Source organism: Zootoca vivipara, chromosome 4, assembly GCF_965207765.1.
Source record: "Zootoca vivipara chromosome 4, rZooViv2.hap1.1, whole genome shotgun sequence".
NCBI lineage: Eukaryota > Metazoa > Chordata > Lepidosauria > Squamata > Lacertidae > Zootoca > Zootoca vivipara.
Window position 1 is genome coordinate 94,410,334 of NC_142587.1, and position 24,374 is coordinate 94,434,707.

Genomic DNA, 24,374 nt, shown 5'->3' on the forward strand with positions numbered 1-24,374 from the left:
GCGTCGGCAGGGCAAAGGCCCAAGGGTCGAGGATCAAGGCGTCGGCAAAGGCGAGGGTCCAAGGAGCAAGACCTCGGCAAGACAAGGGTCCAAGGAGCAAGGCGTCGGCAAGGCAAGGGTCCAAGGAGCAAGAGGCCAGAGGCAACCAGGCAGGGATAGCGTTGCTGTGGCAAAGAGCTGAAGGGAAATGCTGAGCTTTTATCCCTCCCAGCTCCTGCCACCAGGTGCAGTGAGGTATCAAGTGGTCTCACCTGAGTGACCACTCCTTGCCTCTCCAGCACAAGCTGAGGTCTTCACCTGAGTGGCCACTCCTTGCTTCTCCAGCACAAGCTGAGGCAGGCCCCAGTCCTGCAAAGCACTACAGGTCAGAGCCTGACTCCTGCCCATACTCCTGACAGGTATTCTGGGGACTTAAACTGTGTAGCTATTTCAGTTCAGCTAGTGCAATTGGGAGAACAGGAATGTTGGAAGCTGAGCTATCCTGAGTTAGACCTCTGGTCCATCTAGCTCAGTATTGTCTTCACTGACTGGCAGCAACTCTCCCAAGCTTTCATAGAATTGTAGAGTTGGAAGGAATGCTAAGGGTCATCTAGTCCAACCCCCCGCAATGCAGGAATCTCATACATGACCGACAGATGGCCATCCAACCTCTGCTCAGAAACCTCCAAGGAAGGAGCGTGCAGAACCTCTCGAGGGAGACCATTCCACTGTTGAAGAGCTCTAACTGACAGAAAGTTTTTCCATATGTTTAGACTGGACATTCCCAGCAATACCCGGAGATACCAGGGATTGAACCTGGAAACTTCTGCATGCAAGGGAGATGCTCTGCCACTGCGCTATGGTCCTTCTACCTTTGAAGGTGGGGCTACCTTTGAAGGTGACTCGGAAACTACAACTAATCCAGAATGCGGGAACTAGACTGGTGACTGGGAGCAGCCGCCGAGACCACATAACACCGGTCCTAAGAGACCTACATTGGCTCCCAGTACGTTTCCGAGCACAATTCAAAGTGTTGGTGCTGACCTTGAAAGCCCTAAACGGCCTCATCCCAGTATACCTGAAGGAGCGTCTCCACCCCTATCGTTCAGCCCGGACACTGAGGTCCAGCTCCAAGGGCCTTCTGGTGGTTGGCTCACTGTGAAGAGTGAAGCTACAGGGAACCAGGCAGAGGGCCTTCTCGGTGGTGGCACCCACCCTGTCCATCAGATGTCAAGGAAATAAACAACTGAAGGCATCTGAAGGCAGCCCTGCTTAGGGAAGTTTATAAGGTTTGATGTTTTGCTGCTTTACTATTATTATCATGCAGTGCTTATCCTGAACTCCAAACAACAACAACAACAACAACAACAACAACAACAACAACAATTTATTACTTATACCCCGCCCATCTGGCTGGGTTTCCCCAGCCACTCTGGGCGGCTTCCAACAAGAGATTAAAAATACCATATTCTTCTGTGTATAAGACTAGGTTTTTCCCCCTTTAAAAATGTCAAAAATTAGGGGGTGTCTTATACTCTGGGCCATCTCCCCCCTCATTTTCTTAAATCTGAGTCCCCCAAAATGGGGGGCATCTTATACATCTTATACATCTTTTTCTGTCTTATAGACAGAAAAATATGGTACATTGAAACATCAGTCATTAAAAACTTCCCTAAACAGGGAACCCCTAGATCTCCCACATCCTCAAACACTTCTGCTCAACTTGCTCAGTCAGAAGAGCACAAGACTCTTAAATCTCAGGGTTGTGAGTTTGGGCCCCACATTGGGCTAAAGATCCCTGCATTGCAGGGGGTTGGTATAGATGACCCCGGTGGTCCCTTCCACTTCAACGATTCTGTGCCCAGTGGAGAATGCTGTTTTAGCTTCAGCAACCTAATGCTACACTCGGCCAAGGAAGTTCTCTGGCGCCGGCCCTGCAGAAATGAATGGGAGCCATGGAGAGGCGTCTGTCATTTCGGTGGGAATGACCCGGGAGACTTCCCCCGGTGGATCGGTGCCCCAAATCACGGCTTCTGCTGTTTGCACCTGGAACGGATCTCTAGGAAAAGGCTGGAAACCTCCACTCCCTTGCTTGCAGCGGAGCAGCGGAATTTGCTGAGCAGAACTTCCTGTTAAAACAAAAAACGAAAACCCACAACCATGCTATTCTTCTTCAAGCAGAAGAAGAAAGTGGGGAACGAAAAGGGAGAAAACGCACACACATTGAAGCTTTTGTTCACAAAGGAGGCAGAGAAACTCTCCGATCCAAGACCCCTTGCCACGGTGCCAAGAGTCTGAAGCGATGCGGCCAGCGAGGGCAAGATTAAAGTAGCCATTGTACCGGGCGCCTTCTGAAAGGGCTCGTTTCAACATGAAAAATGGCCCTGGGATTATGATGAATGAGGTGTTCTGACATGCATGCAACCTCCCCCCCCCCCGGGTAATCCTGTGTTAACGCTGAGGTAGCAGAGCGCTCTTGCCGCCTGTGATGGAGACCCCTGTACCGCTCACCTCCTTCCCCCCCCCGTTGGCCTTCGGAGAGGATGATTAATTGCCTATCCATTGCCCCTTGTCAGTTAGCCAGCAATCTTTGTTCCCCACAGTTGAACCATCTGCCAGCTTGCTCTCCCTGTTCTCCCTTTCATGGCTGTTACTTCTGAGGAAGAAGACAGTCAGGGGGCTGAGAGAGGTCCCTGTGTTCTAAGATTGGTGCCTTTGCTCTTGGAAGCTTTTAACAGCCCCGGAGATTTATAGGCTGCCTCCCTGATGATGCAAAAAGAGTATGAGTCTTCATACCACAGAAATATATCCTCACGCAGCTCAGGGAAAGGGCTAAGCAGCCACCTCGGTGCCTAGGTAAAATGCAGGTGACTTTGTTTTCCGGCCAATGTAAATTAAATCCTATTTAAAAAATAAAAATAAGCATTCAGATCACACCAGGCAGGTGGTTTGTCCGGTAGCTTGATGCTAGCAGGAGAATCTGACAAAGGTGTTTGTCTGCTGGGATAACTCAGCCAAGAGAGAATGGAGCTCTTAATCTCAGGGTCGTGGGTTCGAACCCTACAAAGGATTTTTGCATTGCAGGAGGTTGGACTAGACTCCCAACTCTACAGTTCTATGATTCTATTGTCTTCGTGCCATAGATGCACATTTGGCTTTGCATAGCGCAGGAGGGTGGGTCCCTGCCCCCAGGAGCTTGAAATCTATAGTTCAGCACATGGGAGGGTGTTGTTGAGTTGTAGAGTTGGGAGGGGTCATCCAGAGGGTCATCTAGACCCACAGGAATCGCAGCTAAGAGGGAGGAAGCGGAAGCAGGCGTCAGATGTGGGAAACATAGCATGGCAGCGCCCATCCTTTGGAATTCATGTTTTCTTTCCAGCACGTATGGAAAACCTTCCTGCCCTGTCAAGCCTTTTGAGTGGAAATCTTTACCCTGCTCTGCATTTGCATTGGGTTGGAAAATGGGTTTTATATACGGAATCCTTTTCCCGTATTTTTCTGTCGCCGGTTCTTCTGCTGTTAAAGCGCTTAGCGATGTTTCCACAGGAAGCAAATCCGCAAACGGAAGCGATGAATAGATATATTTATCTGTAGCAAATCCTCGCTCAGCCGTGAAGCTCACCTGGGTGTGACTCGGGGCCTGCCGCTCCCTCTCTCACCTTGCCTACCTCGCAAGGTTGTTGCGAGGATGAGATGGGGGGGGGAGTACGTCGGCCACCTTGCACTCCCTGGAGGGGCGTAAGCTGAATAAACAAATGAGGTCATGAATGTGAACCCACGCTTGTTTTTACATGTCCATCTCTTTTCCTCCCTTCTTGCTGCAGTGGACTGCATGGACCCCACCTGCTCCGGGCGCGGCGTTTGCGTGAGAGGGGAATGCCACTGCTCTGTTGGTTGGGGAGGCACCAACTGCGAGACCCCCAGAGCGACCTGCCTGGACCAGTGCTCTGGCCACGGCACATTCGTGCCCGAAACCGGCCTGTGCAGCTGTGATCCCAGCTGGACTGGACACGACTGCGCCATCGGTAATTGCACCTGCGGCTTTCCCCCATTTATTTCTTTCAACAGTGCATGGTGGTGTTAGGGGAGGGGGGGGACACACGTCCGGCTCCTTCTGGGGTCGTTTGCCCACCGTCGGTCCCCAGCTTGCACTCCGACCTCACCTGTGGCTCCTAGAAGCGGCCAGCCTGTGACAGCAGCCACACTCTGAGATACGGCTCCGACTGGCCTGCTTAACCAGGTAAGGGGAGCGGATGGGGCTCAAACCCTTGGAGAGTTAGGGACTCTCCCTACCGGTACATGCGAACACAGGCTCTGATGGACTGAGCGGATGAGACCAAGAGTGGGCCCAATGGTCAAGAAGGCAGTTTCTGCAAAAGCTGTAGAGGGAAGTGAGGGGCAGGTGGGGCTCATCCACCTGGGAAGGTTGCCCATCTAGGAGAAGGAATATTCTGATCCTAAACCTCCGCTGCCTTGTAGTAATAATAATAATAATAATAATTATTTATTTATACCCCGCCCATCTGGCTGGGTTTCCCAGCCACTCTGGGCGGCTTCCAACAGAAAAATAAAACACAGTAATCTATTAAATATTAAAAAGCCTCCCTGAACAGGGCTGCCTTCAGATGTCTTCTAAAAGTCTGGTAGTTGTTTTCCTCTTTGACATCTGTTGGGAGGGCGTTCCACAGGGCAGGCGCCACCACCGAGAAGGCCCTCTGCCTAGTTCCCTGCAACTTGGCTTCTCGCAACGAGGGAACCGCCAGAAGGCCCTCGGTGCTGGACCTCAGTGTCCGGGCAGAACGATGGGGGAGGAGACGCTCCTTCAGGTATACTGGACCGAGCCCATTTAGGGCTTTAAAGGTCAGCACCAACACTTTGAATTGTGCTCGGAAACGTACTGGGAGCCAATGTAGATCTTTCAAGACGGTGTTATGTGGTCTCGGCAGCTGCTCCCAGTCACCAGTCTAGCTGCCGCATTCTGGATTAGTTGTAGTTTCCGAGTCACCTTCAAAGGTAGCCCCTTTGTAGGATATCTTTAGGAGAAGAAAAGGCTAAGGAGGTATATCTGGAGTCCCTAAGATGGTTGGATGCCTTGTACCTTCCACCAACTCCTGCAGCCAAGATGGTGCCGGACATATTGCTCTGCTTTCCTTTGGCCCACGTCAGCGAGGCTGGGGGGGGGGTCTTGTCTTCTGGGCAGCCCAGGACTTTCAATTCGCACTGCCCAGGCTTGCGCCCCAGGGAGGTCACTTTGGTACTGCTGACACAGCCGTTTGTCTTCACCCCCAAAGGCGCACTCCATTGTCTCTGGAGACATGACGGAGGCCAACAATATACCGCTTAGCTGCAGTAGTCTCTAAGCACCTGCACCCACAACTCTCCTTGCTCCTCCATGTACATATAGGCCAATAGTTCATGCAAACTATTCATTTGGGGGGTGAGGGGGGGGAGCTATGCCTGTCTTAGGAGTACAGCCACGGTTGGCGTGCAAATCCATCTTTCAGAGCCGAGGCCGAGATAGACTTGAGAGGTCCGGGTAACAAATGGGTGTTTACAAACCACCTTGGCAGAGATTTCTTGCCACCAGGCATGAAGCAATAATAACTTTCTTAACATCGGAAACTGCTCTGTGAGGGATGGAGTCTTGGAGCCGAAGGTTGAGTGTAATACTGAGCCGCCTGACAAAAAGTGACTCAGGGTGCCTTCTGCAAATGCAGAAAGGGGAAAGGTTATGTTTTTGCTATGCGACCCCTGGAGGGGGTTGTTTTCCGTGGGACTGGGGTTGGAGCAGGGCTGGGGAGAGGAGTTATATGCAGGAAATAACGGAAGGGGATAGGCTGCCGTATTAAACCAGTCCTCAAATTGTAGTTTCTTCTCATTTTCTTCAGGAATTATAGTTAACGGCTTTGGGGTCTTCTTTTTTTAATGGTAAGCTGTTGGTTGGAAGGCATAATCCTGTCTCCCTCATCTCTGGAGGCCTCTAAAGAATGGGGTCTGTGTTCTTTACTAGGATCCCAAAGTCAGCCACCTGGAAATAGTTGGTCTTTGCGGACAGGCAACCTAAGTTAAAGTTAAGGAGCCCAGGAATATGGTTTCAGTGCCAGAACTGAACTCGCACACGTTCCACACAAAACAGAAATCCGCTCCTGGTCTTTTCCTGCGCTCCCCAAAACTCTTCTTTTCAGCCTAATTTAGCATGCGGAGAAAAGCCTTTTTGTTGTTGTGAGCAATAGCCAGAAATCTAGCTGTTTCTACGCTTGCTGCTTGCGTTCCACTCAGAGATCTGCCATTAGATCCCAGTCTTTTTGTTCTCCACTGTTTCTGTAGGAGACCGATAGGGGAGAGACACGTTCTGTTGCAGCTGGGGCAGAGGAAGGTGTCCGGTTGTGCTGCTGCAGATGCACCATGCCATTTCTTCTCTCTGAGCTCCTCCCAGTGGCCATTCCTCCTCTGGTCACTGCTGTGGACCTCCCATTAGCCCGGAGGGTACCATCTCTTGGTTGCAGCTCTTGCAACCTAACTCTTTATTTTGGGTTGCTGTTGGACACATCCATGCTGATGGTTTCTTTAGCTGAGATTCCTGCATTGCATTGTACTAAATGACAACTGGGGTCGCTTCCAGCTCTACAATTCCGTGATTCCATGATTCTAGGCGGCCAGCTAAGGTCATTGTCGCACAAAGAAACTTGCTGACCAGTCCTGCAACCTCCTCCATTAGTTTTTGGTCCTCACTGGGCACAGGAACCCCCAAACTGGAAGGGGCTTAGGGCACCAGACAGACAGACCCCCCCTCCCTGTTTAGGTGCCAAGGTATTTCATAAGGCCAACATGGAGATGTTGGGGGGGGGATAACATCACAGAGGGACAGAGTGTTATCAACAACCGTTGGTGCCCAAATTTTCATAGGTTCCCCCCCACCCCCTACTTGTATCCCTGAATTTAAAAATTTCAGAAATAACCCGAGTGGTGTCTAAAAGAGAGGAACTGATTCATCACCCAGGGATCATTCAAAGATAAGGGATAATTTATTGCGGCTTTGCTGTCCTTATGTAGCCCAAATGACTGACATTGTGGCTTCACACGGGTTCATCCTTTTGCTACAGTGTGAGAGCTGACAGCGAGCAGCCTATCTGGGGAGGGTGTTTGTTTGTTTGTTTGTTTTAATTGCAACACAGTAGGAAACTCGCACCCTTCCAATTCCGGGGGGGGGGGGGATCGAGAGTACCAGTGGGGTGGGCTGCTGCTGCTTAATTAAGCTCACTTGAAACCAGAAAATCCAATTTAAGACAGTTTGTAATTATTAAATTTTCTAATAACATTTTGAAGGTCAGTGGAACGGTTCCAGTTTTTAAGCAGCTCTGGGCAATTTTTACCTGATCTTCTATCTTAGCATTAAATCCACATTTATTAAAGGATTTAGCACGGGTAACAGAAGAGTGGAAGATTTTTTTGGTTGGCAAATGTATGATCTTTCTCTTAATAGAGAAAAGGGTGTGTTTTTGAAAAGTGAGGCTGGTGCTAGTAATATTACTTATCCCTTCTTGCTCCACTTTGAATTGGACATGAAAGAATGAATGAGGGCCTAAACCAAGCATGTTCAGTGGGTTTTGTTTTTCAAGAATGAGCAGACTCTTTTGGAAGGGAAACTGGAAAGGGCCGCCTCTGCTCGCCTGGGAGCCGTTTGAATTCGCCCCAGGCGACCTGGCAAGTAGCTAACCAGAAGCCTATAGTATCTCCAGAGTTGCATTGTTGAGACTTGTGAGAATTGTCTTTCCCCTGCAGCATTATACCAACCTGGTACCCTCCAGATATTCTATACTACAGTTCGAGATTCCTGCATTGCAGGGGGTTGGACTAGATGGCCCTTGGGGATCCCTTCCAAATATAGGATTCTACAGCTTCCTTCAGCCCCAGCCATCATGGCTAATGGCCACGGATGATGGGACTTGTAGCCTAAGACTTCTGGAGGGCAGCAGTTGAGGAAGGTCTGTGTTTACACACTCATTGCTGCGCATTTGCAAATTCTCCCCTTTCCAGCAAGCCCTGAGAACGCACCCCTGGGTGTTTAGCTTTTGTTATGCTGGGAAAGAAAGAACAGGACCTTTTCTGGGATCAAAGGTTTGGCCAGGAAGCAAACAGCAAGCGTCTTAAGCTCGCTCACATGTTTCGTGAGCCAATCCCCTCTCCCTCCCCCAGAAAACTAGCCTGTCTCAAGCCAGGAACATTTCATTACTTTGTCGAAGCAGATTTTCTTCAGCCAAGAGGGATTGCTTCCAACAGGCAAGAAGTGTGCTCTCAAGCCAGGCATTCGCTATTTTTATTTAGTATATTTTGCAGTGTTTTGTGGGAAGTGCATGCAATGCGTGGCCTCCCCCTCCTCTGGTGGCGCAGAATCGTCGCGGCACCTAACTGCGCACAGCTCATTCTGAGCACTCTCTTGCTACTAGCGACGTGCTTCGAAACAAACGGGAAAACACACTCTTTATATCAGTCGATGAATTGCATGTGGATGAAATCCTGCCCTTTCCAGGTTCTTCATCTCCAGGCCGCTTAATTGTGAGCTTAGTACTGTATCTGATACTAGCAACGTGCCTTAAAACGAAGGAGAAATCTTGGCCGTCAACAAATGAGCTTCCCAGTTGTTTATTTATTTATTAAATCCGTATGCCGCCCTTCCTCCCTAGATCTTGGGAAGGTTCACAGCATAAAATACAAGATAAAAAGATAAAACACATAATAAAAACGAGGAGGGGGGACGCGATAAACCCCCTCCAACCACCCCCTCCCACAGACACATTTAAAAGGGGCATAAGATGTTAATTAGCCAAAGGCCTGGTTGAAGAGGAATAATAATAATAATAATAATAATAATAATAATAATAATAATAATAATAATTTATTTATACCCCACCCATCTGGCTGGGTTTCCCCAGCCACTCTGGGCGGCTTCCAACAAAACAGTGAAATACAATAATTTATTAAACATTAAAAGCTTCCCTAAACAGGGCTGCCTTCAGATGTCTCCTAAAAGTCTGGTAGTTGTTGTTCTCTTTGACCTCTGGTGGGAGGGCGTTCCACAGGGTGGGTGCCACTACCGAGAAGGTCTTCTGCCTGGTTCCCTGTAACTTAGCTTCTCGCAGCGAGGGAACCGCCAGAAGGCCCTCAGAGCTGGACCTCAGTGTCCGGGCTGAATGATGGAGTTAGAGACGCTCCTTCAGGTATCCTGGGCCGAGGCCGTTTAGGGCTTTAGAGGTCAGCACCAACACTTTGAATTGTGCTTGGAAACTCGGAGGAACATTTTCACCTGGTATCTAAAGGTGTATAATGAAAGTGCCAGGCAAGCCTCTCCAGGTAGAGCATTCCATAAATAGGGAGCCACCACAGAGAAGGCCCCGTTCTTGTGTTGCCACCCTCAGGTCCTTTATGTGCAATAAATAAATAAAATAAAATAATTGCATCAATAAAGTCGCATGGGAGAAGCTTGGTGTCTGTACAGCAACAACTGTCTCTCTGTGTGTGTGTGTGTGCCAGAACCAGACAAAGGGCCTTCTCGGTAGTGGCACCTGCCCTGTGGAACGAGCTTTCAACAGATGTCAAGGAAATAAGCAGCTATCCTATTTTTAAAAGACATCTGAAGGCAGCCCTCTTTAGGGAAGTTTTTAATATTTAATGCTGTATTGTTTTAATATTTGATTGGGAGCTGCCCAGAGTGGCTCGGGAGACTCAGCCAGATGGGCGGGATACAAATAATAAATTATTATTATTATTATTATTATTATTATTATTATTATTATTATTATTATTATTTACCTGTACCATGAGGAAAAAGAGACAGTGTCTTCTATGCCTTCTGCAGACATAGCAATTTCCCTTAACATTTTACCTCTCCCTGTCTGCCGAAGAGGGACCTGTAGGCAACTCCAAAGTCAAAATTCACCCTGAAAGCCTTCAGGGGGAGAGCTCTCCGGCCTTAAAAACTGTCTCAGGTCCCCCTCCTACATGAGACTTTCTGAGCAACAGGGCGAACGGATCGGCGTGCGAGGCAAAAACAGCGGGAGTGCGCTGAGCACCTCACGATGGCGCAGGGAGCAGCCTGAGCTGTTCTCACAAACGGTGAAAAGAGATTATAGATGAAAGGAAATATTTAACCATCAGGTTTTTGAGGGGAGGGGTGGAGGGAAACATTTGGTGTGAAAATATTTGTTATTGGGGGGAAAGCTTTGATGCCCGCGGAGAGTCTGTTAGATCTGCTCAGAGAGGCAGAGTCGGCATAACGGAACAGCCCCCACAGGCTCGCGGTGCTGTAATAAGAGTATTTAAAGCCTCCTTTTTCCTCCTCAGCTTTCTTCTCATTTGCTTCCGAGGCTCAGATTTTGTATAATCTCATTTTTCGTTGCACCCGCAAAAAAAACCCTATTTGTTTTTACTATTCTTTTTAATTTAGGCTGCGCATATGACTCAGATACCTCTCTGTTGAGGGCGGCAGGGGGGCCAGAGACCACAGCTGGGCAGTTTGGACCAAACAGTGATGTCGTAATTAATTGTCATCCCATAAAAATCGGGCACGATGTAGACAGAGACAGCCTTATCCTTGTGCAAAGTGCTTTGCAGCATCGAACAAATAAAAAAAGAAGGGTCCCTGCAGCGCGCCCGAGTCACACGTCTCTCCTGGGAGTGACACGGTGGCTCAGGGCCCTGCGCTGCCCGAAACAGCAGTGTGGGACTTGTGTCCACCAGGCAGACTCCATGGGCCGACCGCCCCATCCCTGTCGGTCCTTGTGCTGGAGCAGCTAGCTACGCCCCTGGGCTGATGCAGCAAACTGCAGCTGGTTCAGGGTCCTGGGGCTTGTAGCTCCCTATGGAGCAGTGATGGGCAACCTTTTGAGCTTGGTGTGTCAAAATTCGCCAAAAAACCGAGCATAACTAGGGTGGTGTGTCACTTTGAGAAAAAAACAAAATTTTGTGATATTTATAGTTTAAATAATAAAAATGTATAATTGTAATATATAACTGTATTTAATAAACAAAAAACTAATTATTTAACCAAACCAAAAAACCCTTATTTATCACAAAGTGCCCAGAGTTGTTGAGCTTTTTGGGGGGAGCTGCTGACCAAAGTTTTGGAGGTTTTTTTGGGAGGTGCAAAAGTTGCTTTGCTTTTGGGGGGGATCCCCCAAAGCTGCTGCACTTTGGGGGGGGGGAAAGAGAACAGAAATAAATGATGAATAATACCTTTGCTGGAACTAACACGCAGCACCGACATAGTCTGCCAAAGCGCCAAAAAACCAGCACAGAAAGGGTTAAAAAACCAATCTCTGGCTACCAGCAACAACAACAACAACAAAAAGGATCCGGGTTTTAACAGCAGAGACAAGCTCTAGTGGAGACAAGCTGTAGAAGGAGTGGGGGAACAAATGGGGGGGGGACAACAAGAACAGCGCGAATGGGCCGATGGGGCGCGTGCCAGCAGTGAGAGCTCTGCGTGTCACATCTGACATGCGTGTCATAGGTTCACCATCACTGTTATGGAGCGAACTGCAGTTCCCAGTAGTGTCTCCCAGCCCCACCCGGAGATGCTGCCTGCTATGGCCTTTCCTGCCGCAGTGTTGCTGCTCTCATTTATTGTTATTGCTGCTGCCTCCGCCTATTATATTTCGAGGGATGGTTACATAAGGCTGATTTCAGCCAGGTGTAACGTTAGCACAGGCTGAGAGAGCTTGGGCGCTATTTCCTCCCCTCCTGCAGGCAGTGACCTGAAACAAATGTCTTGTATAACGCCAGACCCCCTCTTCTTCCCCAGCTACTCTCTGGGGAATTAGGCCTGCCCTTAATGTAGCAAGATGCACAAAAGGAGAGCTTTCTGGGTTCCAGTCCAACTTGCAGCGAAAGGGCTGGATGAAGTGAATTGCAAGGCCACAGCATATATTTTTTATTAACCATAGCGCTTGGGGTTGTGGGTATTCCTTGCCCAGCAGATTCCTTAAGCTGCATCCACAATTTCCCGCCGGGTTCCATAGTCCTGCAAGACATTGGAGAGAAAATGAAACGTCCTTTGCGAAGGTTTGCAACGCCCGAGAACAAAAACGTGAGGTTTTCGTAGGCTCCTGGCCTCATAACCGAAGAGCTAACAAGCCGCAAATAAATAGACTTTGCCTGGGACGCTTAAACTTTATTTTCGGGTGACTCGGGGCCTCATCGTTTTCACACTTAAGCAGTTTTTTATTAAAAAGCGGCTTTTGTTCCTATGACGTGGCAGAGCCTCCTCTTCTGGATTCGCCCTGCTCCACTCAAAAGCCACGGGAGCCGTGATAGCACCCCAAAGTAAACAGGAGATTGGTGTGCTTCTCCTCTGTTTTGTAAACTGCTTATTAGATTCTTGTTATCAGAAAGAATTGCCGTTATGAGCTGCAAGAATTCCTTTCTTTTCCCCCACTGGCAAGGTAGCAGAGTGTGTCTTTTTCCTTGCTTTCTTCCACCTCACCCACCCTAACACTAAAATTCTGACTTTCTCTCCCTTTCCCCCCCCCTTCCTTCCACCCAACCCTCCCCTTCCCCTCCGCCCGCCACCCCGGGCCTCCTCCCCTTTCTTCTCTTCCGCAGAGATTTGTGCCGCGGACTGCGGAGGGCATGGCATCTGCGTCGGAGGCACCTGCCGTTGCGAGGAAGGGTGGATGGGCGCCGCCTGCGACCAGCGGTCGTGTCACCCACGTTGCAACGAGCACGGGACGTGCCGGGACGGCAAGTGCGAATGCAGCCCGGGCTGGAATGGAGAGCATTGCACCATCGGTAGGTGTAGGGGCAGAGCGCTTTCGCCCAGGGGGAAAACCCATGCGGAAAGGGATAATCAGTGGGGTGGTGGGGTGGAGGATCTGGGTGAAAGGAGCATGCTTAATCGAATGGCCGCGACATCCCCGCAGCATGCACACCCCCTTCCTTCCGTTCCTGGATTTCCATGTTCCAGTGTCATACATTCCCATGTGCGGCGCTCCCCATCCCGCAGCCCCCCACAATGTCCTTTGATGCTCTGCCCATGTTCAAGCCAGGGCCATGCGCAGTCTCCAGCTGCTCAGAAAGGGGACACAGAGTATACACACACACAACCCAGCACCCCCAAGATTCTCCTCCGCTTATTTTTTTTCCCCACATGGAGAAAGTTTCCAGACCTTAATTAATTAAAATTATATACTACCCTTCGTCTGAAGATCTCAGGACAGTTCACAAGATAAAAAAAAAAAAGTTGAAGGCAAAGCTTCAGAGTGCATAGGAATTATTTATACATACATACATACAGTGGTACCTCGGGTTAAGAACTTAATTCGTTTTGGAGGACCGCTCTTAACCTGAAACTTTTCTTAACCTGAGGTACCACTTTAGCTAATGGGGCCTCCGGCAGCCACAGCACGATTTCTGTTCTCATCCTGAAGCAAAGTTCTTAACCTGAAGTACTATTTCTGGGTTAGCGGAGTCTGTAACCCGAAGTGCTTGTAACCCGAGGTACCACTGTAAATACAAACATACCACTCTGGGCAGCTCCCAGCTCCAAACAGAATAATAATAATAATAGTAATAATAATAATAATAAGGCTTGAATGCCTTTCCGTCCTCAGTGTTATCTGGAAGGCTCAGAGGCATCTCTTACCAAAATAGACTCTGCACCTGTGGCCGGAATGTACCTGACGCTTTGGACCACATAATTTTGGACTGCCCTCTTTTTAACATCTTCCGTGATGATCCTTCGATGTCCTCCCTGTGGCTTGGGGCCCCCGCCAATAAACACCACGTGGTGCAGTCTCTACTGAGAGATGACTCTCCTGTTCTCACTAGAGTTATGGTACAATTTTTGACCAGGATCTTTGAAGTTAAATCTGGGGTAGTTTGGCCTGTGTAATAGCGATTGCCGAGGATTCCCTCTTTATGTTTCAGAATTATAACACATATGGACGGTCTATATGGTTTTTATTCTCTTATATATGCCAATAAAGGTGTTGAATTGAATAGAATAATAATAATGTGATAAAACATCAAACATTAAAAACTTCACTAAACGAAGGTGACCAGAAACGTTACAGCAGCCTAGATATGGGGAGTCTTGAGTTTCTGTGGGAATTATTTCCCATTATAGCAGAAATGGGACGCAGGTGGCGCTGTGGGTTAAACCAATGAGCCTAGGGCTTGCTGATCAGAAGGTCGGCGGTTCGAATCCCTGCGACGGGGTGAGCTCCCGTTGCTCAGTCCCAGCTCCTGCCAACCTAGCAGTTCGAAAGCAAGTCAAAGTGCAAGTAGATAAACAGGGACCGCTATAGCAGGAAGGTAAACGGCTTTTCTGTGTGCTGCTCTGGTTCGCCAGAAGCGGCTTTGTCATGCTGGCCACATGACCTGGAAGCTGTACGCTGGTTCCCTCGGCCAATAATGCGAGATGAGCGCGCAACCCCAGAGTCGGTCACGACTGGACCTAATGGTCAGGGTTCCCTTTACCTTTACCTTTATAGGGGAAATACAGTAAATTATCCAAAATGGGGAAATAGTTGCTTCCCCCCCTTTTTTTTTTTGCATAATGCACAAAAATTGCAAAATTCAACTTTTTTTCTCCCCCAACGGAATTGAGGGATCCATGCTGACATGGCGGGTTGGGGTTAACACCCCCCCCTTCTTTTAGCCCCAGATTTCCTGGGGACTTCCCCTTCTTCCTTTCTTTCAGTAGAACAAGCCAAGAGACAAAAGTGCCTCATCTAAACATTGCTGACAGCTTATCGCCAAAGCCTGAAACTTACCAATAAGTGGAACAGAGGGAGTGCTTCATTTTCAAATCTAAAACCCCCCAAGACCTGTTCTTTGCCTGTTTCTCTCCACCAGCTTGTTGAGAACTCTTCTTCCATTGAGAATTCGTTGAGTTCGGCAGAAGGGCTTCTTTCACTTTTGCGAGAGACAAACGTTTGCACAGTTCGTGTAACCGGAAGTTTTGAGCGGTCTTCCCCACCTGACAATTCCCCCCCCCAAATTCCGTCCAATTTCCTGGTGAAGCTTTGCCCCATTTCACCAGGGAGCCCGTTCGGCATGTCGTCCAGCATGCAATTGTCATTTCTCCACCCCATTTCAGCAGAACCTTGAACCAGCTGCTTCAGAGCCAGTGTGGTGTAGTGGCTAAGAGCGGTAGACCCGTAATCTGGTGAACCGGGTTCACGTCCCCGCTCCTCCACATGCAGCTGCTGGGTGACCTTGGGCCAGTCACACTTCTCTGAAGTCTCTCAGCCCCACTCACCTCACAGAGTGTTTGTTGTGGAGGAGGAAGGGAAAGGAGAATGTTAGCCGCTTTGAGACTCCTACGGGTAGTGATAAAGCGGCATATCAAATCCAAACTCTTCTTCTTCGTCACAGCCTCCTTCATTCTGCCATCTCAGGGTGTTACCCTTTCTCCAAACATCTTTTTTCCTGGTTCTCTGGGCAGGGGGGTGTGGGATTTGCATAAATGCAGTTGTGGACAGCCACATTCAAAAGTGTTTTGTCTTAAGGCAGAAATTCTGAAAACAAACAAAAATGCTCTTGCAGATAGGGAAGGCCTGAACCACACCTAGTCAGACTTGAGCACAGTCGCAGGATGGAGTGGGGTAACATAAGAGATTGCATAGGATTTGTTCTGTACCTCCTAATCAGCTGTTTGCAAGCCTACTCCGGCTTGCTGTAAAAACCATTTGGGCTTTTTCTGGGGGTGGGACTTCTAGCATTTCCTGCAAAGGGAACCTGGAGCTAATAGTTAGAAAACCCACTTCTGCCGCAGGAAATGATGCCACGAGAGTAGTTTCCAGCTAAACAGAAGCCTCTCCTGTTACTCAAGAGAAAGTCTTTCTTTTCTTTCTTAAAAAAAACTAAAATGCAAGTGAGGGTTGTTGTTTTTTTGCATGGGGAACATAACCTGAAGAGCTGCATAGGATTAGGGCCTTAGCAAAAAGAGGTGGCCAGAAAAGCAGTCAGATTTCTCAAGTGGGAGAACTTGGCAGTATCAATAATAATAATAATAATAATAATAATAATAATAATAAATTTATTGTGCCCCGTTCATCTGAGTTGCCCTAGCCACTCTCACTGGTTTCCAACAAAGTATAAAGGAAACACACCAAAACACCAACTATTTTAAGCTTCCCAAAACCAGGCTGCCTTCAGATGTCTTCTAAAAGTCAGATAGTTGTTTATTTCCTTGACATCTGGTGGGAGGGCGTTCCACAGGGCGGGTGCCACCACCAAGAAGGCTCTCTCCCTGGTTCCCTGTAGCTTTGCTTCTCGCAGGGAGGGAACCGCCAGAAGGCCCTCGGAGCTGGACCTCCATGTCTGGGCTGAACGATGGGGGTAGAAATGCCCATTCATTTCTACACATCCCTTTCTTCCAGTCTGGAACCCAGAGCAGTATTTGAGACTACCCTGTTTTAAGTCTTACATGTACATTTTAAGACTTACATTTAAGTCTTAAGTGGTGCTGTGGGTTAAACCACAGAGCCTACGGCTTGCTGATCAGAAGGTCGGCAGTTCGAATCCCCGCGACGGGGTGAGCTCCCGTTCCTTGGTCCCTGCTCCTGCCAACCTAGCAGTTCAAAAGCACAAAGTGCAAGTAAGTACCGCACCGGCTGGAAGGTAAACAGCATTTCTGTGTGCTGCTCTGGTTCGCCAGAAGCGGCTTAGTCATGCTGGCCACATGACCTGGAAGCTGTACGCCGGCTCCGTTGGCCAATAATGCGAGATGAGTGTTGCAACCCCAGAGTCGTCCGCGACTGGACCTAATGGTCAGGGGTCCCCTTTACATTCTTACTGCCTTTACTTCTCCGAATGCTTAAAACGAGGAGCTGGTGACAGTCCATGTTTAGCGGGATGTCTCTGCCCCATTGCTGCTTTTATTCTGCAGAATCGTAGAATCATAGAGTTGGCGGGGGGCCCAGGGGTCATCTAGCCCAACCCCCTGCAATGCAGTGTGGACTGTCAAGGGTGTAGGGGGAGAGAAGGGTTTTGTTCACACACACACCCCTTTTCTCCATCACCCAGAAAGTATTCCCAGTGGCTCTGCACCATTTTGTCCATAGGCTCATGAACACAATAATCGCTGAAAAAACAAGCGTTACACCACCATAAAAATCCAATATTTGGGGGGGGGAGAGGGGAGGACAGAGAGGAGTAACAGAACTGGCACATGGGAAAGGACATTGGCATGGAAGGTCATTGTGTGTGGCAAGCATCCCCCCTCATCCCAGTGTGATTTTTCTGCATGGGCACATGTGTCGTGGACCATAAATCACCATTACATCTTGTCTCCCTGCCTGCTTTATCCCTGATAAATATTGTGTCACCCCCCTCAACCCCTTCCCTCCCCAAAGTGGCTGAACCCCCACCCTGATGACCCATAATTGACATGTGCGCAGGTCAACATTGCTAGGAGTCTCTGGCAGAAGCGGGAGAGGCTTCTCCCTAACGTTCGGCCAGGGTTCCCCAAACTTGGGTCTGCAATTGGACTACAATTCCCATCATCCCTGACCGCTGGACTTGCTAGCTAGGGATGATGGGAGTTGTAGTCCAAAAACAGCCGGAGACTCAAATTATTGCTATGATTTAAGTAGAAATGCAATACACCTCACCTTACGGAGGGAGACAGTGACAAGGTGAGTTTCCTACCTGCTCAGTGTGCTGTCCGGATGCTTAGACTCATAGAATTGTAGGTTTGGAAGGAACCCCAGGGGTCATCTAGTCCAACCCCCTGCATTGCAACAATCCTGCCCTGAGTTGGTGTGAACCAACAGTCTTCTGATTAACAGCATGCTGTTGATAGACAGAGTCAGGGCCTCTCCTTCTTTCCTTTATTAGGATTTCTTCTTTTATTTATTTTCTCACACTGCCCTGCAACCAACTGAGCCAATTCATGTTTTCCCTGGTCAGTTATTGTCCATAAGCTTTAATTAGCTTGTGTTTAAGTAAACAAAGTTACCGGTCCAGTCACGCTTCCAGACGTAAATCTTCCCTTTCAGCAGAGCTTTTTTAGCACAGCGGCAAAGAGTAAGGTGAGTCAGCAAGAGTTAATTCAGGAACTCTGGAGCAGGTTGCAAACTCAAAAGGCTTTATTTAGAAAACATAGCCAGGAGATAAGGCAGACATTCTTCATCTCTGGCCAAGTAAAAACTTAAACAAAACTGTGCCTCAGTGCACAAACTTCAGGCATCACTCCTACACACAGCAACCAAAACTAAGAGATAACACTACTGAGAGAAAAAACCGCTCCTAAGAGAAAAAACGCTTGCAAGGAACTGACTATTTATACAGGCTGTCAAACATTCCCGGATGTTTAATTAGGTTCAGCTGCTCAGTGTTTAGAGCGACTAGTATAACTTAACCCTTTAATACCAACACCCCCTCTCGCTCGTGACACTGAGCTGTAACAAACTTAATTCAAATTCAGACCTGAACAGAAATCTTGATGTGATTGCAAACTTAATGCTTTTGTAAAACCATCTGCGAGATTATCTTTACTCGGGCAGTACTGTAGCTTTACCAAACCTTGTTTTACACTTTGATAAACGTTTTGATAACGGATGTCAAGATGTTTCGTATGTGCCTTGAATTGTCCTGATTCAGCTAATCTAATGCAAGGTTGATTATCTTCCCATATTCTGATGGGTAGAGGACATTCCCCAAACAATTCCTGAACCAGTTGTTTATAGAACTCAAGTTCTCTGCAAACATCAGATACTGCATTGAATTCCGATTCAGTGGAACTTAAAGCTAAGAGTGATTGCTTTCGCGATCTCCAACCAATTAATGCATCTCCAAATTTTATAGCCATTCCTGAAACTGATTTTCTATCTTGTCCAGCATCTGCCCAACTACTATCAGCCCAGCATTCAAGTTCTGTGCTGCCCTCTGCTGACAGTTTTAGGCAAAGACTTTTGGTAGTTTGGAGATATCGCAACACTCTTTTTACTCCTTGCCAAGCATGAGTGGATGGTTTTTCAGCTTGTCTACATAACATATTCACAGCGTACGTAATGTCAGGCCGAGTCCACTGTGCAATGTGGAGTAGACTGCCTATTGCTGACTGGTAAACCTCAGGATTATTGAACTCTGCTTGTTGCTCGGCTTGAGCATCTTTTACATAACTTAATTCCATTGGGGTTTTTACACCAGCACATTTATCCATTTTAAATCTTTCTAGTAACTGTTGGATTTTAGCCTCTTGGCTGAGCCAATAACTTCCTTTTTCATCTTGCTGTATTTTAACTCCTAGATACACAGATACAGTGCCTAGAGATTTTAGCTTAAACCTTTTCCCAAGTGTTGTGGCAAACTTTTGTGCACATTTATCATCCTTTCCACAGTACAATAGATCATCAACAAATATCAGAACCGCTTCTTGCTTACAACCAGCACTTTTTAAGTACAGACATGCGTCTGCCATGCTCTTCTTGAACCCCATGCTCTCTAGAGCATCAGACAAACAGACATTCCAGTTGCGGGCAGATTGTTTTAGCCCATAGATGGATTTGTGTAGACGCCAGACCTGGTTTGGCTTGTCTCCCTCAAAACCTGGCGGTGGCATCATATACACTTCCTCCTGTAAATCTGCATTCAAATAAGCCACATTGACATCAAAATGAAATAGCTTGTTTCCCTTCTTAGCTGAAGAAGTTAAAAGCATTCTTAATGTCTCTGACCTCGCAGTAGGGGCATAGATTTGGGAATAGTGTATGCCTTTGCGCTGCGAAAACCCTTTGGCAACTAGTCGGGCTTTGTATTGCAGCTCACCAGTGGTTGTGGGCTTTATACGATATACCCATCGACATCCCACTGCTTGTTGGCCTTTAGGAAGTTCAGTGGATGTAAACACACCGAGAGACTTCATAGAAGCCATCTCTTTCTCCATCGCTTCCTGCCACTTTGCAGCTTCTGAGCTTGAAAGCTGTTGTACCTCTGTGTAGCTTTCTGGCTCACATTGGGCTAAATTCACATATACACTTGTCACTTTAAACCTCTCTGGTGGTTTGCCCTTTGTGGTGCGTTTGGACCTACGCAATTCCACCTCTTGTTCCCCCTCTGACTGTTGGCTGTCAGAACCTTTCTCAGACTTTAAATCTGGATGCGCCTCTAGGGATAAAGACCTTCGTTTAGATAATTCCCTTGGGCTTGGCGTTGTTGGCGACCTGCTGCGCTTTTTCTGCCTGCTAGGTCTACCTGTGGGCGATGTCGGAGCACTCCTAGACTCAGGCTTCTCTGCCTTAGGAGATGTTCCTTGTGCATGGTCAGAGTCTACATCTGAACCCTGTGCACCATCATCCTGTTCTGGTTCACCACCCTCTGGATTTTCCTCTCCAGTGTGAATTCCTAAATCATCCCTCAAAATATCGGGGTTACCATGCAAGCGAGTCCAACCGGACTGCTCACAAAATTCAGCGCTCCTGCTGATGACCACTTTGGTAGTATCCCCATCTGGATTCACGAACCTCCAAGCTTTAGAGCATGGTTCGTACCCACAGAAAATGAGTTTCTTTGCTCTTGGACCTCCCTTTCTCCTTAACGCTTTTGGAATGAGAACATAGGCTGGAGATCCAAACACCCTAAAGTAATTTACTTTGGGTTTCTTGCCATATAAAGCAAAATATGGCGTGGTGTCTATAACAGAATTATAAACGCGGTTCAAAACATGAGTGGCCGTCGTCCAAGCTTCCGCCCAATAACTCTGAGGTAGCTGCGCATCGTACAGCATGGAGTTTGCCAACTCTTGCAAAACTCTGTTTTTGCGTTCGGCTACGCCCCCTTCTTGGGGTGAGTAAGGGGTGGACAGACGATGCTTAATTCCCTTTTTCTTAAAGAAATTTTGCAGCACAGACCCGGTGAATTCCGTACCGCGGTCCGACTGAAAAGCAAGGACTCTAGTACCAAATTCAAGTTCTACTGCTTGAACCCAATTTTTAACTGTTTCAGCAGCATCCCCTTTTGTCTTAATTGGAAAACACCATGTGACCTTTGTCTTGTCATCTGAGAGACAAAGCGCAAACCTCGAACCTCCGAAGCTAGCGGTAGGCATCGGACCACATAAGTCCATATGCACAAGCTGAAACGCTTTGTCAGATTTCCTATCTGACCTGGGATAGCTGCACCTGTGAATTTTTGAACTTTTACAAGCAGTGCAATCCAAAAACTTTGTACATTTGTTTAGCTTACACCCTTCAGATAATTCAGGCTGTCTCTTAACGTATTGGAAGTTAATGTGTCCGAGACGCCTGTGCCAAAAATGAACGCAATAATCATGAGTGGGAGAGTTTATACAGCCAGCTTGGACCTGTTCAACTGCATCAGAATTAGTCTCAAAGCTGTATAGTCCATTCTTGCACTCCACCTGTAAAAGAGACACACCATCCTTGGAAATAGTGCAAAACCCACTTTCAAACACAGTTTTAAACCCATCTCTGTCAAGTGTTGATACAGACAAAATACACCCTTTCATCCCCTCTAGCACATAGGCATCAATTTCTGTGTTCAAACAGCTCAGGAACACTGTGCCTACGGATCCTAGAGAACGCGTGGATGAATCAGCCATCTTGACAATTTTTGGAGTTTGAAGTTGCCTGCAATTTTTCAAACGAACACTAGATGGCGCCACCAGGTGATGGGATGCACCACTGTCAATAATCCACCGTTGATCACTCTTGCAGTCACGAGCTCCCCTTAAAGCCATAGCTGAAGCTATGTGCTGTGAGCTGTGGGCTTGGCCACGCCCTCCTCCTCGTCTCCGCCGTCCTCTGGAACTCCTTATCTGGTAACTAGGGGCAACGGCTTTGAAGTTGTCCTGGCCTGCATCACGTGGACAATTCCTAATTAAGTGGGAGGGAGAACCACAGCGGTAGCAGCGTCTAACTGCAAAGGCATTCACTGTGTTCTCAGGCTCTGCACCCCCACTCCTGGGCACAGCACAGCCTCCCCTTTCATACAAGCCTTTTTCTCTTTGTCTCTTATCCTGTTCATCAGCAAGTCTAGATGAAATATATTCCAGCGTTAAGTCACTGGCTTTCATGCATTCCAGAGTCAGAGCAAGAGTCTGGTAACTTTTATCAAGAGAGGACAACAAAATATATGACTGCTGCTCCTGTGTAAAAGGAATGTTGAGTTGTCTTAATTGGTTAAAGACAGAGACCATCTTGGCAATGTGCTCTTTCACACATGCTCCCGGCTGCAGACGTAACTCAAACAGAGTCCTCGTGGCATGGATCCTGGCCCCAGCAGTGTTTCTGGAATTTAACCGCTCCAGGGTCATCCAGACCTCATGCGTGGATTGTAACTCAGCTACATAAGGCATTTGTTCCTCGCCCACCGCTAACGTTAAAAGACCTTGAGCTTTACGATCACGTCTCTTTGCAGCTGCAGCTATCGCCCTGTCTGCTGCTGAAGCGTCTTCTGCAGCCTCCACAGGAGATGCCTGTGTACAGTCCCATAACTCTTTAGCTTGCAGCCAGACCCTCACCCTGGCCTTCCAGTCCTGCCAATTTTTCCCATTCAGCCTTGAAAAGGGGACTATAAAACTTTCCTGGGGCTGTGCCATCCTCCCTGGGGTTTAGGAAAAAAATACTCACACACTTGTAGACTGCTTGCTTGCTAGCTAATGAGGTGGCTCCGGCAGGCGTCTTCCAGCGAGTTCAAAACTGCACAGTGCCTCTTTTAAAACTTTCAGCACATTGCAGGACTCAAGCTGCTTTCTTTTGGCTGCTTTTTTTTCTGCTTTCCCCTTTGCTGGCAACCTCTTATTGGCTTCGCTCCAGTCCTTTCATAAATCACTCTGGACTTCAAACCTTATCTCTTTTCACGCACTGACCATAACCTGTCCATAAGCTTTAATTAGCTTGTGTTTAAGTAAACAAAGTTACCGGTCCAGTCACGCTTCCAGACGTAAATCTTCCCTTTCAGCAGAGCTTTTTTAGCACAGCGGCAAAGAGTAAGGTGAGTCAGCAAGAGTTAATTCAGGAACTCTGGAGCAGGTTGCAAACTCAAAAGGCTTTATTTAGAAAACATAGCCAGGAGATAAGGCAGACATTCTTCATCTCTGGCCAAGTAAAAACTTAAACAAAACTGTGCCTCAGTGCACAAACTTCAGGCATCACTCCTACACACAGCAACCAAAACTAAGAGATAACACTACTGAGAGAAAAAACCGCTCCTAAGAGAAAAAACGCTTGCAAGGAACTGACTATTTATACAGGCTGTCAAACATTCCCGGATGTTTAATTAGGTTCAGCTGCTCAGTGTTTAGAGCGACTAGTATAACTTAACCCTTTAATACCAACAGTTATCCATTTATTACTCCCTATACCTTTCAACCAGATTTGGACTGGGCAGATGATGATGATGATGTCGCGAATTCCTTCACGGCGTTTTAGCAGAGATGTTAAGAGTTCCAGTTTCTTTAGTGCAGCATATTTATTGTGAGCTATATACAAATATCTACAGGCAGTTCATACACAAGCAGTTGAGACACTCTCTAAACCAGGCATCCCCAAACTGCAGCCCTCCAGATGTTTTGGCCTACAACTCCCATGATCCCTAGCTAACAGGACCAGTGGTCAGGGATGATGGGAATTGTAGTCCACAACGTCTGGAGGGCCGAAGTTTGGGGATGCCTGCTCTAAACCTCTCACTGACCCACACCCTTCTACAACACCACCACAATCATTGCAGGAAAGGTTTTCCTTTTAAACCTCTGGCAGCCAATCAACTGACAGCACATTACTGCTGAGTCATTCTGACCCAGCACTTCTACAGAAAGTATTGCATCAGCCAGTTTCACTTTACTACTACACTCAGGCCTGCAGACTTACTATTTCACACAGCATTCTGTGGATCCCAACAGATGAAGCATCCAATCATGCAATCTCCCACCTTAGGCAGCCTTAAGGGGAGCGGTGCACCAAGAATTGCACCATGTTATTCTGTGGGCCCCACAGCCTGGCTCTTTGCTGCAAAAGCAAAGCTTCTCCCAGAAACTGCGGTGGTGACCCAGGTAACCTGGGTTGCCTGGATGAGGCTCTGAAGCTGTTGGGCGTCTCCTCCTGAGGGCGTTCCCAGGAGTTTCCGTTCTCCTTTATCCTTGAGCGAATGTTCTGAACCGCCAGGCAGACGGCTGCTGAGGTTGTCCCATCCTGGAGCCAAGTCATCAATCTCCTCACCTTCTCGCTTGCAAATACGAATCTCGTGCTTCCGCCTGCCCGTTTAGACATACTAAGTGTCTAGACTCTAAAGCGGGTGTGTGTGTGTGTGTGCTGAGGTCGCGCCAAAAATATTCTTTGGGAGGTTACGACCCTTCTAGTTGGGTGGTCTTGCCGAGCCAGTGCAGGAGGGGCTGGGGAAAGAATAAATGGAAAATACAAGGAGTCGTTTGA

The 24,374-nt window shown here is 47.9% G+C and overlaps 1 protein-coding gene across 5 annotated transcripts in view; it reads left to right on the top strand.

Annotated features, from left to right (window-relative positions):
• The window catches only part of TENM4 (teneurin transmembrane protein 4), a 632,564-nt gene that overhangs the window by 493,818 nt on the left and 114,372 nt on the right, over positions 1–24,374 (top strand). For all 5 annotated transcript variants that reach the window (XM_088668429.1, XM_088668426.1, XM_088668427.1 and 2 more), the window contains 2 exons: positions 3,804–4,004; positions 12,580–12,765. In XM_088668429.1, the coding sequence (XP_088524555.1) occupies positions 3,804–4,004; positions 12,580–12,765 (387 nt within the window). The remainder of the gene's footprint in view (positions 1–3,803; positions 4,005–12,579; positions 12,766–24,374) is intronic.